This window comes from Dipodomys merriami, unplaced genomic scaffold, assembly GCF_024711535.1.
Source record: "Dipodomys merriami isolate MVZ:Mamm:240054 unplaced genomic scaffold, mDipMer1.0.p SCAF_64, whole genome shotgun sequence".
Lineage (NCBI taxonomy): Eukaryota > Metazoa > Chordata > Mammalia > Rodentia > Heteromyidae > Dipodomys > Dipodomys merriami.
Window position 1 is genome coordinate 2,139,224 of NW_027206224.1, and position 14,618 is coordinate 2,153,841.

Sequence of the window (14,618 nt, forward strand, 5' to 3'; positions counted from 1 at the left end):
ACAAATTGTTAAAACAGGGATACAGGAGGATCCATTGCAACAATGAGATGTACAAGTCGTTATGTCGAAAAACGAACTTTACAACTTTGGTGGGGGAGACGGGGGGGGGGGGGTTGGGAGGGGAGAGAGGATACAAAGGGATGGGAAGGGGAAACAAAGGAGGAGGCTACAATGCTTGATAAGAAATGTACTCATTATCTTACCCATGTAATTGTAACCCCTCTGTACAGTATGTTCACAATAATAATAAAAAAAAGTCTATGTGTGGGTGCGTGTGCACCCACACCCACACATGCACATATGCCTCAATCTCAGGGCTAGGGTGCTATCCCTTAGCTTCTTTGCTAAGGCTATGCCCTACCACTTGCGCTGCACCTCCACTTCTGGCTTTTTGGTAGTTAACTGAGATGGGAGTCTCTTGGACTTTCTTGACTGGGCTGGCTTTAAATCATAAATCAGCCTTCTGAATAGTGAGGATTACAGGGGTGAGCTGTAAGCACCTAGTCAAAGTGTTTTTATTGTGGGACTTTCTGACATTAGCAGTCTCCGAGTCTTCACTACAGAGGAAGAGTCTCTCCTTCAGAGGTGTGCTGGTCCCCACCACCCTCTTCTCCAGCCCTAGCAACTTGTTCTGTTCTCCACAGATCAAGTGCCTCCCAGCCACAACCCTCATAGCAGAAGAACTTCCAGTCAGAAGCTGGGTCTGGGTGCAGCAGACTCAGAGTCGCCCTCTCCTGGTCCCCTTACCAGGCAGCACCCCCTCTAAGACACTCCCTCTGAAGACATCTTGGGTGAACTTGGGTTTGTGGTCGTTCTGGTCCGTCACGATGACCGAGATGTTCATGGGATCCTCCACCGAGGCCCCGTTCTCCGACACGGCGTGGCCAAAGAGCTGCGGGCACACAAGTCTGCACTCAGCCTGCCGCTCCCCCAGCACCCCTGACGCCTGGCCCACCAGGGGGGACAGAGACAGTGCTGGGGGCGGGGATGCTACAGAGATGCCACTTGCCTCGTACTTGGCAATCTTCTCCCGGTCCAGGGGTTTGTTCAGCAGCAGCCAGCCTGTCTCCTTCTCTATGGTGAACACACCCTCCGGGGGGCTGTCTGCTCCTGGCCCTGTGATGCTGTAGAAAATCTTGGTGCCTCGGTCCTTATTAGATTTGAGCTGGAAGCAAAACCAAATGGCAACTGACATCGACATTTTCCTGACATTGCCAATTCCTCACCAGCACAGTGAAGAGCCTCTGCAGCCCAGCTTGCAGTCACCATGGCTGGCGGCGGGAGGGCAATCATACCTGATTCAGCCTCTGGGGGAAGGGGCCCTTGCCATTCTCAGGAACAGATATAGGCGGCACCACCCACTCTCGCTTGCGTCTTCGTAAGATACGTTTTAATGGGAAGATCTCTGCTTCTTTCCTTTCCTGCAAGGAGAGAAGACCCTGAGCTCAAATGTGTAAGAGATGGTTGTACCCAGCACCCTCTTAGCTATAGCAACTAAGGGTGAGGAGAGAGACCTAGAGGGGTGCACTGATGAGGGCCATACACCACAGCACACCCATGTACAGGAATACTACGTAGCTTTAATAATTGAGGAACAGCCTGTAATCCTAACTACTCAAGAGGCTGAGATCTGAGGACCATGGTTCAAAGCCAGACTGGGCAGGCAAGTCTGTGGGACTGTTATCTCCAATTAACCACCACTTCTAGAAAACTAGAAGTGATGCTGTGGTAGAGTGCTAGCCTTGAGCAAAATAGCTCAGAGTTAGCACCCAAGGCCCTGAGTTCAAGCCCCACAACCGACAAAAACACAAAACAAAAAACATAGCACTTACTATGTGTCAGGCATTAATCTATCTTTTACGTAAGAGGGTAGGGAAATAAGACCCTATGTTCATGTTTTTTGTTGTTGCTGTTTTGTAGTACTGGGGTTTGAACTCAGGGGACTTGCACTTGCTAAGGAGGTAGGAAGGAGCTCTAAGCTATACCAGAATCTCCTGGTTATGTCTGGGGACAACTACCATGTTCAGCCTTTATATGTTCTTGGCACAGATAAAGTCTGGGATAATAGAGAGGAAACTACTAACAGTGCTTATCTTCAGGGGGAAAAAGAACAAACTGTAATCATAATAAACCACATGCATAAAGGTTCAGATACAAAGTTTATTGGCTTAGGCTGGGAAGGTGGCTCAGTGGTAGAGCGCTTGCCTTGCATGCCTGAGGCCCTGGGTTCAATTCCTCAGCACCACAGAGGCAAACAAAAAAAAGGTGGAAGTGGCGTTGTGGCTCAAGTGGTAGAGTGCTAGCCTTGAGCTGAAGAGCTGAGGGACAGCGCCCAGGCCCAGAGTTCAGCCCCATGACCGGACCCAAAAAAAAACAAAAAACAAAAAAAAAAACAACAAAGTTTATTGGCTTTTTGCAAGGAAAGGAAATGTCTATTTTTATATTCATCTATCTAGATGGAAATGAAACACGTAAGCTTGGGGCTTGAACTCTGGGCCTGGATGCTGTCCCTCAGCTCTTCAGCTCAAGGTGAGCACTCTACCACTTGAGCCACAGCGCCACTTCTTATTTTCTGGTGGTTAATTGGAGATAAGAGTCTCATAGACTTTCCTGCCCAGGTTGGCTTTGAAGGGGATCCTCAGATCTCAGCCTCCTGAGTAGCTAGGATTACAGGCTTGAGCTATTAGTGCCCAGTTAACACCTAACCTATCTAAACACATATAAAATGAAATATCTTGACTCTGCAGGGAGGGGGTGGGGGGGTTCTAGCCCATGATTATCTATATCTTGTCTTAGAGAGGTACAGGAGCTTTAGGTAGATACAGACAAATCAGATTGTTCATTGTAGAGACTTTTTCCCCCTCCTCCCCCTTTTTGTGATACTGGGGCTTGAACTCAGGGCCTTGTGTTTGCTAGGCAGATACTCTACCACTTCAGGCATGCCAACAGTTTCAAAATGGCTATTTAAAAAATTAAAAGAGGGCTGGGAAGGTGGCTCAGTGGTAAAGCGCTTGCCTTGCATGCATGAGGCCCTGGGTTCGATTCCTCAGCACCACATAAGCAAAAACAAAAAAGCCGGAAGTGGCGCTATGGCTCAAGTGGTAGAGTGCTAGCCTTGAGCTGAAGAGCTGAGGGACAGTGCCCAGGCCCAGAGTTCAGGCCCCACGACCAGAACCCCCTTCCCCCCCCCCAAAAAAAAAACCAAAATGCATGGCCCAATGCCTGAAGTCCACCTTCCTAGAGGCTCATGGGACTGGCAGTGCTTACTGGGATGGCTTTCATTAGGGTTAGCCTGGAGAATGAGAGAAGAGAGGAAGGAAGCAGGGAGGAAGGAAGGTAGGGATAAGTCCACAGGACAGAGTCCTGAGATCCTGCAAGGCAGCACTTTGCCTCTCTGACCTGACTCTCTGGTGCCCCCTATTGGGCAGCCACAGTTACTTCCCTGCTGGGTAGGCCCTCCTGCTCACATTGGATGGCTAAGGACTCTCTGCCACTTCTTAGGAAGGGTTAACTAGGCTGATAGCTGCTATAGCCAAAGGCCTCCAGTCCTGCTGTGGCCACAGAGTATCTTCCTTTTTTTTTTTTTTTTCCAGTCCTGGGGCTTGAACTCGGGATCTGGGCACTGTCCTTGAGTTTCTTTTGCTCAAGGTTAGCACTCTACCACTTGAGCCACCATGCCACTTCTATTATGTGGCACTCTTCTATTTCTGTGGTACTGAGGAATCGAACCCAGGGCTTCATGCATGCTAGGCAAGCACTCTACCACTAAGCCACCTTCCCAGCCTGCATCTTCCTTTTGTCCTGTGTTGTGTTACCTGGACAGTTCCTCCGGCCAGCACACTGAAGTCGCCATTGTCAATGCTGAGCAGAGGCACCTGTTGCCCAGGAGAGCCAGCAAACGCTGCTGTGGGAAAGGAAAGAAGAGGTATGAGAGAGAAGGTGACATCTGCAAGCTACCACAGGGGAAACAACCTGACAAAAGGCCCCTGAATGGATCAACGGCTGGTACAAAGTGACCACAAGAGAAGTCTACATTCAGAGGCCATCCACTGACCATTGGCAGTTTGTAGGTGCAATTCGCCCCTCCCCCCCTTTTTTTTTGTTGGTCGTCAGTCTTAAACTCTGGGCCTGGGCACTGTCCCTCAGCTCTTCAGCTCAAGGTGAGCTCTCTAACACTTACGCTACAGCACCACTTCTGTTTTTTTCTGGTGGTTAATTGGAGATAAGAGTCTCATGGATGTTCCTGCCCAGGCTGGCTTTGAACTGTGAACCTCAGATCTCAGCCTCCTGAGTAGCTAAGATTATAGACGTGAGCCACTGGCACCCCATCTGCAATACCTTTTTTGTTCATGTGGCCGGAGGACCAAGATCAGACATTCAGTGGGTAGCCTTATGAGACACAGGGTTGATAAGGCATAGCAAGAGGAAGATGGTGGTCTAATGGTCATAAGACTACATATAACCCAACTCCTGTCACGTGAGATGGCACACTGTTGCTCACATGCCCCCTTGAACAACTACCAGTTATTTTAGCTTGCTGTACATTCCTTCTGAAAATCCCTATTAGGCTAGCCTTCCAACAAGAACTTTGATCCTCTTGCCTCAGCCTTCTGAATGCCGAATTTGCAGGTGTACATCACTACACCCAGTTTAAACAAGCATTCTACCATGGAGTTACACCCCAGTCCAAGAATATAGGAAAGTCAGAATTCCCCTGCATCACTGGGGGAAATGGTGCATACAGAATACTATTCCTTTTAAAAAAAGAATAAAGCCTTTAAAAGGAACTAAGCCTTTATAAGGAATGTTCTTTAAAAAAAAAAAAGGAACAAAATTCTGACACCTACTGTACAACAAGAATGAGCAATGGATGTTGAGAAATGCTAAGCTGGGTGTAGGTCAGCAGACTTTTGAGGTCATGGTTCAATTCTCACACCAGAAAAACACTTCCAAATAAAAAATATGTGAAGTAAGTCAGAAAAGAACAAATACTATCTAATTCCACTTGTTTTGTTTTTGGCAGTCCTGGTGCTTGAACTCAGGCCTGGGCACTGTTGCTGAGCATCCTTTGCTCAAGGCTAACTCTATCACTTGAGCCACAGTGCCACTTCTGGCCTTTTCTGTTTTTTTCTTTTTTTTCTTTCTTTTTTTTTTTTGGGGGGGGGGGTCCGGTCGTGGGGCCTGAACTCTGGGCCTGGGTGCTGTCCCTCAGCTCTTCAGCTCAAGATTAGGGCTCTACCACTTGAGCCACAGCACCACTTCCGGCTTTTTTCTTTTCACTTATGTGGTACTGAAGAATTGAACCCAGGGCCTCATACATGCTAGATAAATACTCTGCCACTGAGCCACCTTCCCAGTCTCTAATTCCACTTGTAAGGGGAACTTTAGATATTCAAAATTCATAGATAAGAGTAAAGGTTGCAAAAAAAAAAAAAAAAAAAGAGTAAAGGTTGCAAAGGGCTAGAGAAAGGGAAAATATTATTTCATGAGTACACAAAATATTTTGCTATATTTTTTCCCAACAAACCCAGCAATTACATTCTGATGTACAGGCCCTATAAAAATACATTTACCAAAACACGTATCATAATGTTTGTCACAGCATAACTTGTACTAGCTGCAATCAGAAACAGATAAGAGACGAAGGCCTGTGGCTCACGCCTGTAATCCTAGCTACTCAGGAGGCTGAGCTCTGAGGATCACGGTTCAAAGCCAGCCCAGGCAGGGACATCTTATCTCCAATTAACCATCAGAAAACTGGAAGTAGTGCTGTGGCTCAAGTGGTAGAGTGCTCACCTTGAGCTGAAGAGCTCAGGGACAGTGCCTAGGTCGAGTTCAAGCCCCACGACAGACCAGAAAAAAAAAAGGCCAATGCCTATCCAGAATGGGTAGAATTATCAAGGCATCTTCACACTCTGAAATATCAACTCTAAGTCGGGTGCTAGTGGCTCATGTCTGTAATCCTAGCTACTCAGGAAACCGAGATCTGAGGATTGTGGTTCACAACCAGCACAAGCAGGAGAAGTCTATGAGACTCTTTTCTTCAAATACCCTAAAAATTCCAGAAGTAGAGCTGTGCCTTAAGTGGTAGAGTGCTAGCCTCAAGCCACAGAGCTCAGGGACAGGGCCTAGGTCCCAAATTCAAGTCCCAGTATAGGCACAGACATGAGCCCTACACACCAGACCCAAGATAGAATGCATGTATGCATTGAGAAACAAGGCAGCATACTCGTGTGTGATGGCTGCTCACCAGGGAGCGGCCAGAGGCAGCTAACTCGACAATGGAAAGCAGTCAGGGGCTTCCAGGGCAGGAGGTGGTGAAGTTTACTCATAGATTCCTCTAGTACCGTCTCCGAGCTGATAAGAGGTGTCTCCAGTAGGGATAATTTATATCCTTTCGGGGAGGGAGGAACTCCATTCCTGTTGCTGCTCCAATTAATCTATCCTCCTTCCCCTCCCCCTTTTCCTCCTCCTTTTGTGATACCGAGGCTTGAACCCAGGGTTCTCCCCGGTCCCCCCCCCCCAACACACACTGTGTCCTAGGGTTTGAACTCTGGGCCTCTGAAGTGTCTGCTCATCGTTTGGGGAGGGAGCTGTGCATGGGAGGCTGGGAAGGGCTGCAGAACCATCAAGAGCTGCTTCTTCCAGAGAGACCCAGAGCTCACACGTGCAGACAGGACGCTTGCCTAGAAGGCTATGTGAGAAGCACCAGCCTGCTTGGTGAGCATCGCTGCTTCCTTTCCCACGTCTGCATCACAGGTCTGGAGCTGGGACATAGCTGGCCAGCTGCAGGGGAAGAGGCTTGGGCCAGATTCAGCTCCAGAGGGGCCTGAGGGTGGCCATGGCCTTATTCTAAACACACACACACGCCTGGAGGTACCAGGCTTGACGTGTAGCTAAGGTTAAATGATCTTAAATACAAGGCAAAGGTTAAGCATCTATGGAGCACACACTCCACAGGTTATTTCTCATGCCAGAAATGATATTTACCACAGAGGTTTTAAATTACATAGGGAAGATCTCATGCTATGAAGTAAAACAAAGTAAGCAGAGTGCAGAACTTCATAACTATGCGCAGAAAAGACTGGAAGAAAACGATCCCTCCCAATAATTGCAACTTGTTTGCAGGTCCATTGCCTTAAGCACTTGGCCATGACTACCTTGCTAACGACATACATGGCTAATTTCTGTTTGCGTGGGGTGGTGGTGGGTTCTGGGATTTGAACTCAGGGTATATATGCTATTCCTGAGCTTTTTTGCTCAAGGCCTCTACCGCTTGAGCCACAGCTCCACTTCTGGCTAAAAGATAAGATCTTCAGATCTCAGCTTCCTGAGTAGCTGGGATTACAGGTATGAACAAACTGCTGCCCAGCCAGGAGTGACATTTTTACCATCAGCCTGACCGATATGGATTCTGACCCTTGTGACTATAATAGTTATTCAAACACTGATTTAAAAAAAAACTATAATAGTTATTCAAACAGATATTAAAAAATCAAGGGCTGCGAAGGTAGCTCAGTGGTAGAGTGCTTGCCTTGCATGCATGAGGCCCTGGGTTCCATTCCTCAGCACCACATAAACAGAAAAAGCCGGAAGTGGCACGGTGGCTCAAGTGGGAGAGCGCTAGCCTGGAGCTGAGGAGCTGAGGGACAGCGCCCAGGCCCAGAGTTCAGGCCCCACAACTGATTGGGGGGAGGGGGGGGGAATTGAAAGCTTCTTTCCCTTCTTAAGCCTCTTCCTAGGGGAGGTGCTGTGGCCAGCACTGGGGGGGACAGACAGTGATGTCCTTCAATGCTCTCTGAGAGCTCCCCAATCCTCTCCTATCAGGCTACCCAGCAGGGGGCTAAGGACTCCTCATTACTAGGAAGCTTAGGGCCCAAACTGGAAGAGCTGCTGCTCCCCAGGGTACCAGTATCCCAGAAATCCTCTTCCTGTTATCTATGAAATCTGACCCTTAGGCGTGTACAGCAGTGCTTATTTCCACTACTGGGGCTTCAAACATTAGTAGCACAGTATCTAGGCTGGGCATCTATTCTTAGAGGGGACAGTGCCAACAATCAAGGAGCCAGCAGTCCTGGGCTGTGCGGGCTGCACATTCCAGGTACCCCAGGGCACCTGGCCCCATCAGCTCCATCCCACATTTGGCAAGGCCAGAATTCAGGCAGGCAGGAGCAAGCTTCAAACCCCAATGTGCATGACACGAGACACCCAGACATACCCAGCTAACCCAAACACGCAGCTAGCTGTTACCCTGCCCAAATCCTCAAAAACAAGCTGCAGTGTGCATCTTTCTGCTCTCAGCCTGACAACTCAGGAAACAAGAGGCTACCCCTAGGGCTGAACTGCCTCGGGAAGCAATTATAGAAAATGCACAGGAGGGGTTGGGAAGGTGGCTCAGTGGTAGAGCGCTTGCCTTGCATGCATGAGGCCCTGTGTTCAATTCCTCAGCATCACATAAGCAAAAAGAAAAAAAGCCGGAAGTGGCGCTGTGGCTCAAGTGGTAGAGCGCTAGCCTTGAGCTGAAGAGCTGAGGGACAGCACCCAGGCCCAGAGTTCAGGCCCACAACCGGACCCCCCAAAAAAAAGAAAAGAAAAAAAAGAAAATGCACAGGAGGCCCCCCCCAAAACTAGGAGGGCACTCTGAGGGCAATTAAAGGGATGCAGGATGTGGGGTATGGAATCCAGAAGATTTGTGTTCAAATCCATACAATGCTCCTTACATACAGACACAGATTGTGTGGGCAAATCATGAGAGCTTGTGGACGCTCAGTTTCCCCAGCTGGAAAATGGAAAGAATAAGATCCACCTTATAAAATTATTGGGAAGAAGAAGTTCAATTAGTGTTTAACACAGGCCTGGGGCCTGGCTCACAGTAAGCCGCCAACGAAAGTACCATTAGCCAGTGCACACATTTAACATGTTTCTGTCTCTAAGTCTTGCTATCTCTCCACCAGACATAAACCATAACTCCCTCCCAACTCCCAACTCGGGAGGGAGTTAGCCACAGCTGTGCTTTGTCTTGGTGGATGAAGCCAGGAAGGGAAAGGCACAGGATCAGAGACCATAGGTTGGAGCTGGTTTAGCTTAGGCTGCATCTGGAGAGGGCAGTTTGGTAGGAGGGTTCAGTGGTGTGCAGGTGTTTGGGGGCGGGGGGTGTTGGCGGACTCTAGCCTTGCTAAGGAAACCTGCCTGGGCACTTGGAGGACCATGAGTAATCCTTTCTGCCAACTGTGAGTCACCACCCAGCTACTTGGTGGTGAAGCCCTGGGGCAAATGGTTACAGCTTCCTCCTGGACACTTCCTGGCATGGCTGGCTTCACTTACGTCACTGTTTCAAAACCAGCATCATCAGTCATTCTCATCCTGCCTCACCTTCGAGCTGCCCTGAGCATGAAGTGAGTGGGCCCCTGTTCCGACTGGAGCCTGTTTTCCCCCAGACCACACATCTCGGCCAAGTCACTGGGGCATGAACGGGCTTGTGGCAAACTCTTTTTGAGCTGAGTTGATGAACATAGTTCAGACTTTAAGGCTGGAAAACAAAGGCCTAAACACAGCTCTTGCTCCCACACCCACCTGGGACCTCAGACGGAGTCATCTGCCTGCTTTAGCCAGTTTCCCTCACAAGGATCTGGAAAACACAAACTCCAGGAACTGATCAAAAGGTACCTACTGTGCTCAAAAAACTAAACATAGGAGCCAGGCGCTGGTGGCTCATACCGATAAGCCTAGCTACTCAGGAGGCTAGATCTGAGGATCGCTGTTCAAAGCCAGCCCGAGCAGGAAAGTCTGTGAAACTCATATCTCCAATAAACCACTAGAAAACCAGAAGTGGCACTGTGGCTCAAGTGGTAGAGCACTCACCTTGAGCTGAAGAGCTGAGGGACAGCGCTCAGACCCAGAGTTCAAGCCCGACTCCCAAAAACAAAACAAAAACAAGAAACAACTAAACATAGATCTTCCCTACAACCCAGCCATACCACTCCTAGGCATCTACTTAGAATATCATAAGCCAGTATACTGTGAAGACACTTGCACAGCCATGTTCATTGCTGCACTATTCACAACAGCCTAGGTATGGAAACAGCCTAGATGCCCTACTAAAGATGAGTGGATCAAAAAAATGACGTTTCTATACACAATGGAATTTTACACAGCCATTAATAAGAATAATACGATGTCATTTGCAAGTTAATGGATGTACCTAGAACTAATCAAGTGAGGTAAGTCAAGCTCAGAGAGACAAATGGCGCATGTTTTCTCTCATATGCAGAAGTTAGATCTAAAATACACTGGGACATGAATTATAGACTCTAGGCATTCACACTCAGTGAGACCATGTTCTTAAGAACATAAAGGCACAATGCCTATATGCATCTGATCGTCTAAAATAATATTTATCTAAATGAACGACAAGATATGGAAAGAAGGGATTTTTTTTTTTGCCAGTCCTGGGATTTGAACTCAGGGCCTGGGCACTGTCCTTAAGCCTCTTTTGCTCAAGGCTAGCACTCTACAACTTGAGCCATAGCACCACTTCCAGCTTTTTCTGTGTATGTGGTACTGAGGAATCAAACCCAAGGCTTCATGCACGCTAGGCAAGCACTCTACCACTAAACCACATTCTCATACATTCTCTTTGTTGCTTTTGTTTCTTTGTCTTGTTTGTTCATGTATCTGTCTTTGGGAAGGTCAGGGAGCACAGAAGTGGAAGGACAAAGGGTGAACAAATGCAGCAGAGATACTTACTAGATACTATGAACTATAAAATGAACTATAGAACTTGTGGGTGGGGGAAAAGAGGAAGTAAGGTAAAGGACAACACTGTCCAAAGCGAAAATATACTCTTTGCCTGACTTATGTAACTACAACCCTTCTATACACCACCTTTATAAAAACAATGATTTTTTTTTAAACGAGGTACAAGGCTGGGAATGTGGCTTAGTGGTAGAGTACTTGCCTAGCATGCATGAAGCCCTGAGTTCGATTCCTCAGTACCACATTAACAAAAAAGGCCAAAGTGGTGCTGTGGCTTAAGTGGTAGAGTGCTAGAGCCTTGAGCAAAAAAAGCACAATGACAGTGCCCATGCCCTGAGTTCAAGTCCCAGGACTGACTGGTTTAAAAAAAAAAAAGGAGGTATCTACACAATCCCTACTGTATAGGGATTGTGTTCAGCACCGAGCCTACGTGCACGATTGCTAGAAACATAATGAGCCAGTCACCCTTTTTTTTTGGTTGGTGGGGCTTGAACTCAGGGCCTAAACAGTGTCCCTGAGTGTTTTCACTCAAGGCTAGAGCTCTACCCTGGGGCTCAAGTGGTAGAGTGCTAGTAGCCTTGAGTAAAGGAAGCAAAGAGACAGGGCTCAGGCCCTGAGTTCAAGCAACAGGACTGGCAAAAAAAAAAAAAAAAAGGAAAGCCCTCTAAGAGTTCTGTTCTGTTCATCTGCACTAGATAAAAGACATCCCATGGAAGCAGGAGTTTCTGGCCTGGGTCCAAAGTTCCTCTTCAAAAACCATCCTGCCAAGCTTGGCCTCAGATCCTCAACTGGCGCCACTATAAAACTTGGGCAAGAAGGGTTCAGTCTCTCGGGCACTAGAGCTGATGAAAAGAGAAAGCTTTTAAAATAAGATGTGAATTTGTCTTCTTGGCTGAAATAGGAAGGTGCTCTGTAATCCTACCTAGTGTCTAACCACATTGGACGTTTCGGCAAAACAAGAGAATCCATCTCCCTGGAACACAAAATGTCCTTTAAGGGATGCTGTTTTGTGGGCATTTCCGTGTGTGTGTGTGTGTGTGTGTGTGTGTGTGTGTGTGTGTGTGTGTGTGTGTGTGTGTGTGTGTGTGTGTGTGTGTGTGTGTGTGTGTGTGTGTGTGTGTGTGTGTGTGTGTGTGTGTGTGTGTGTGTGTGTGTGTGTGTGTGTGTGTGTGTGTGTGTGTGTGTGTGTGTGTGTGTGTGTGTTCTGTGGGCATTTCCGTGTGTGTGTGTGTGTGTGTGTGTGTGTGTTCCTTCTGAACTTAGGGCCCTGTGCTTAATTAAGCACTCTACCACGGAGCTACTTCCCAAGCCCTTGGGTATTTTGACTTTAATAGCTATATCATCTTGAACATGGTGGGCCCAAAAGGCAGCCAGCAGTGTGAGAAGAGATACTGCTTACCAGATCTCTTATTCTAGCTTGGTTTATGGGACATATCTAATTCCTAAAGCAAATTCTTTCTTACTTGTAGCTATTGCTACCTCTGATAAGGGGCTGGGAAAAGAAGATGTGGAGAATGTATGTATAATTGACTCAAAAGGAGATTCTGGGGCTGGAAAGGTGGCTCAGTGGTAGAGTGCTTGCCTTGCATGCATGAGGCCCTGGGTTCAATTCCTCAGCACCACATAAGCAGAAAAAGCCAGAAGTGGAGCTGTGGCTGTGGCTCAAGTGGTAGAGCGCTAGCCTTGAGCTGAAGAGCTGAGGGACAGCACCCAGGCCCAGAGTTCAGGCCCCACAACCAGCAAAAGAAAAAAAAGAGATCTGGAATTTTCCTAAGTAAAATTATATATAGAAAACAGAGCCAGTGGGGGGGGGGGGGCGGGCAGGCAGTATGGCTCAAGCCACAGAGCACCCACCTACAAAACATTTCACTTACTAAGAAATACTGCCTGATTAAAAGGCTAAGAGCTGTGGATTATTTGGGAACCCGGTGCTGCTATATATTGTTGGGGTGGAGGAGAATGTAAACTGGCACTTTTCTGGCAATTAAGAAACCTTAAATAAGCCCTCTGACCAGGGCTTTGTGCCAGAAATCATCCCATTCCTTCAAGGACCTTCATGGCTGTTGCTTAAATACAAGGGGAAAAAGTCTCAACCTTTCAACATAACACTTAATTATGTTGTGCTACAGTCATTCAAATGGCTCATTTATGGCCTTAAATGTCATAAAAGCAAGCCTACCTAGGAGAAAGCGCTCTGCAGAAGGTAAGGAAAACAGGTCACAAAGCAGCCATTTATAATAGCCTGACAATTATAACATAAAATATTAACGGTTTTATACTTGCACAAATCATGAGATGGGGCTGAGCCCTGGCACTGCCTGGGTCTCCCCAGGCATCTTCTAGGCAAGAGGAGCCCAAGAGAGCTTGGCTGTGCTGGTGCATCCCCCAAGATTTGTTAGGCCGAGGCAGGAATATCAAGAGTTTGAGGCCAGCCTGGGTTACATAGTGACAACAAAAAGATGGTGGCTACAAGCAAGGAGACTAGTGGGGAATAGAAGCATCTCCAGGAGATGCCCTGGTGCCAGGGGCTTCACAAAGACCCTGGAGGAGCGGGGCTAGACGGCAGAGGACATGCAGTTTGAGAGTGGGATTTGTATGTAGCCTTTGTCACCTGGGGGTGACAAAGCCCTTCTGCAAACCCAGTCAAGTAGAAGAGCAACAGCGCTGGAGGACCAGCTACGACACAGTGTGGACCTGGGCCCTGACTTGAGCCAGGACACCTTTTCTCCTTTGCTTATCTTCCAGCTTTTCCACAGTAAGCGCAGATATTTGATTGAATCAGGCTAGGCTCCAAGGGGGATTGGAACATCACTAATTCAAAGCTCAGCCTTGAGCCAACCCATGGTGGCTTATGCCTATAATTTTAGCTACTCAGGAGACTGAGATCTGAGGATCACAGTTAGAAGCCAGCCTAGATTTTTGGCAGGAAAGTTTGGGAGACTTAATCACCAAAAAGCCAGAAGTGGAAAAAAAAAAAGTTCAGGAACATTACCCAGGCCCTGAGCACAAGCCCCAGGACCAGCACATACACAAGAAAGTTCAGCATGAAGTATGCTCTTGTTTACCACATTCCCTCCTCAAGGACCATACCAGAACAGAAATCCTGCTGATCAACTTAGGGCCAGCTGCAGTGGCAATAAGACATGGTGAGTAAATATGCTGCGCATTTAACCCGCAGTTCAAGCCACATCGTAGGATATTTAAGCTGCTGAACAGTAAGCACTTTATCAATACATGTCAGCCCTTATTAACCTCCAGTCTCTAAATAAAATGGGAGCACATGCATATACCTATGTGCTTTGCTAGCACCAAAGGAGATGTGTTCTGCTTTAAAAAGCAAGATGAAGTAAAAGAACTAGGGACCTGTGCTGGGAATGTGGCTTAGTAGTAGAGTGCTTGACTAGCATGCATGAAGCCCTGGGTTCAATTCCTCAGTACCACATAAACAGAGCTGGAAGTGGAGCTGTGGCTCAAGTGATAGAGTGCTAGAAGCTCAGGGACAGTGCCCAAAAACCCTGAGTTCAAGCCCCAGTACTGGCACCCCCACACATACCAAAAAAAGAAAAAAAACCTAGGGACCATGGCTTTAAAATGTTAATGACTTAACATTAAAGGACAAGTCAAGGTCATCCAGAATGGTGAAGTATGAAGTTGAATCCATACAGAATTTACTATAGTTAATGATAACTTCACAAATGATTATCTGCTGCCTCTCTTGCCAGTCTGTATAAAATGCATAAAAATGTTGAGCACTAACCTTGAGCTGAGGGACAGCGCCATGGCCAAGAGTACAAGCCCCATGACCAACAAAAATAAAATAAAATAAAAATTAGAATTTGCTTATCACAATATCATGTGGAACA

At 47.4% G+C, this 14,618-nt stretch overlaps 1 protein-coding gene across 1 annotated transcript in view; it reads right to left on the bottom strand.

Annotated features, from left to right (window-relative positions):
* LOC138815374 (cadherin-3-like) overlaps positions 1-14,618 on the bottom strand; it is a 41,834-nt gene that overhangs the window by 13,685 nt on the left and 13,531 nt on the right. The window contains exons 3-6 of the mRNA XM_070004723.1: positions 3,816-3,904; positions 1,296-1,421; positions 1,010-1,165; positions 748-892 (exon numbers count right to left, since the gene is read on the bottom strand). Coding sequence (XP_069860824.1) covers positions 748-892; positions 1,010-1,165; positions 1,296-1,421; positions 3,816-3,904 — 516 coding nt within the window. The remainder of the gene's footprint in view (positions 1-747; positions 893-1,009; positions 1,166-1,295; positions 1,422-3,815; positions 3,905-14,618) is intronic.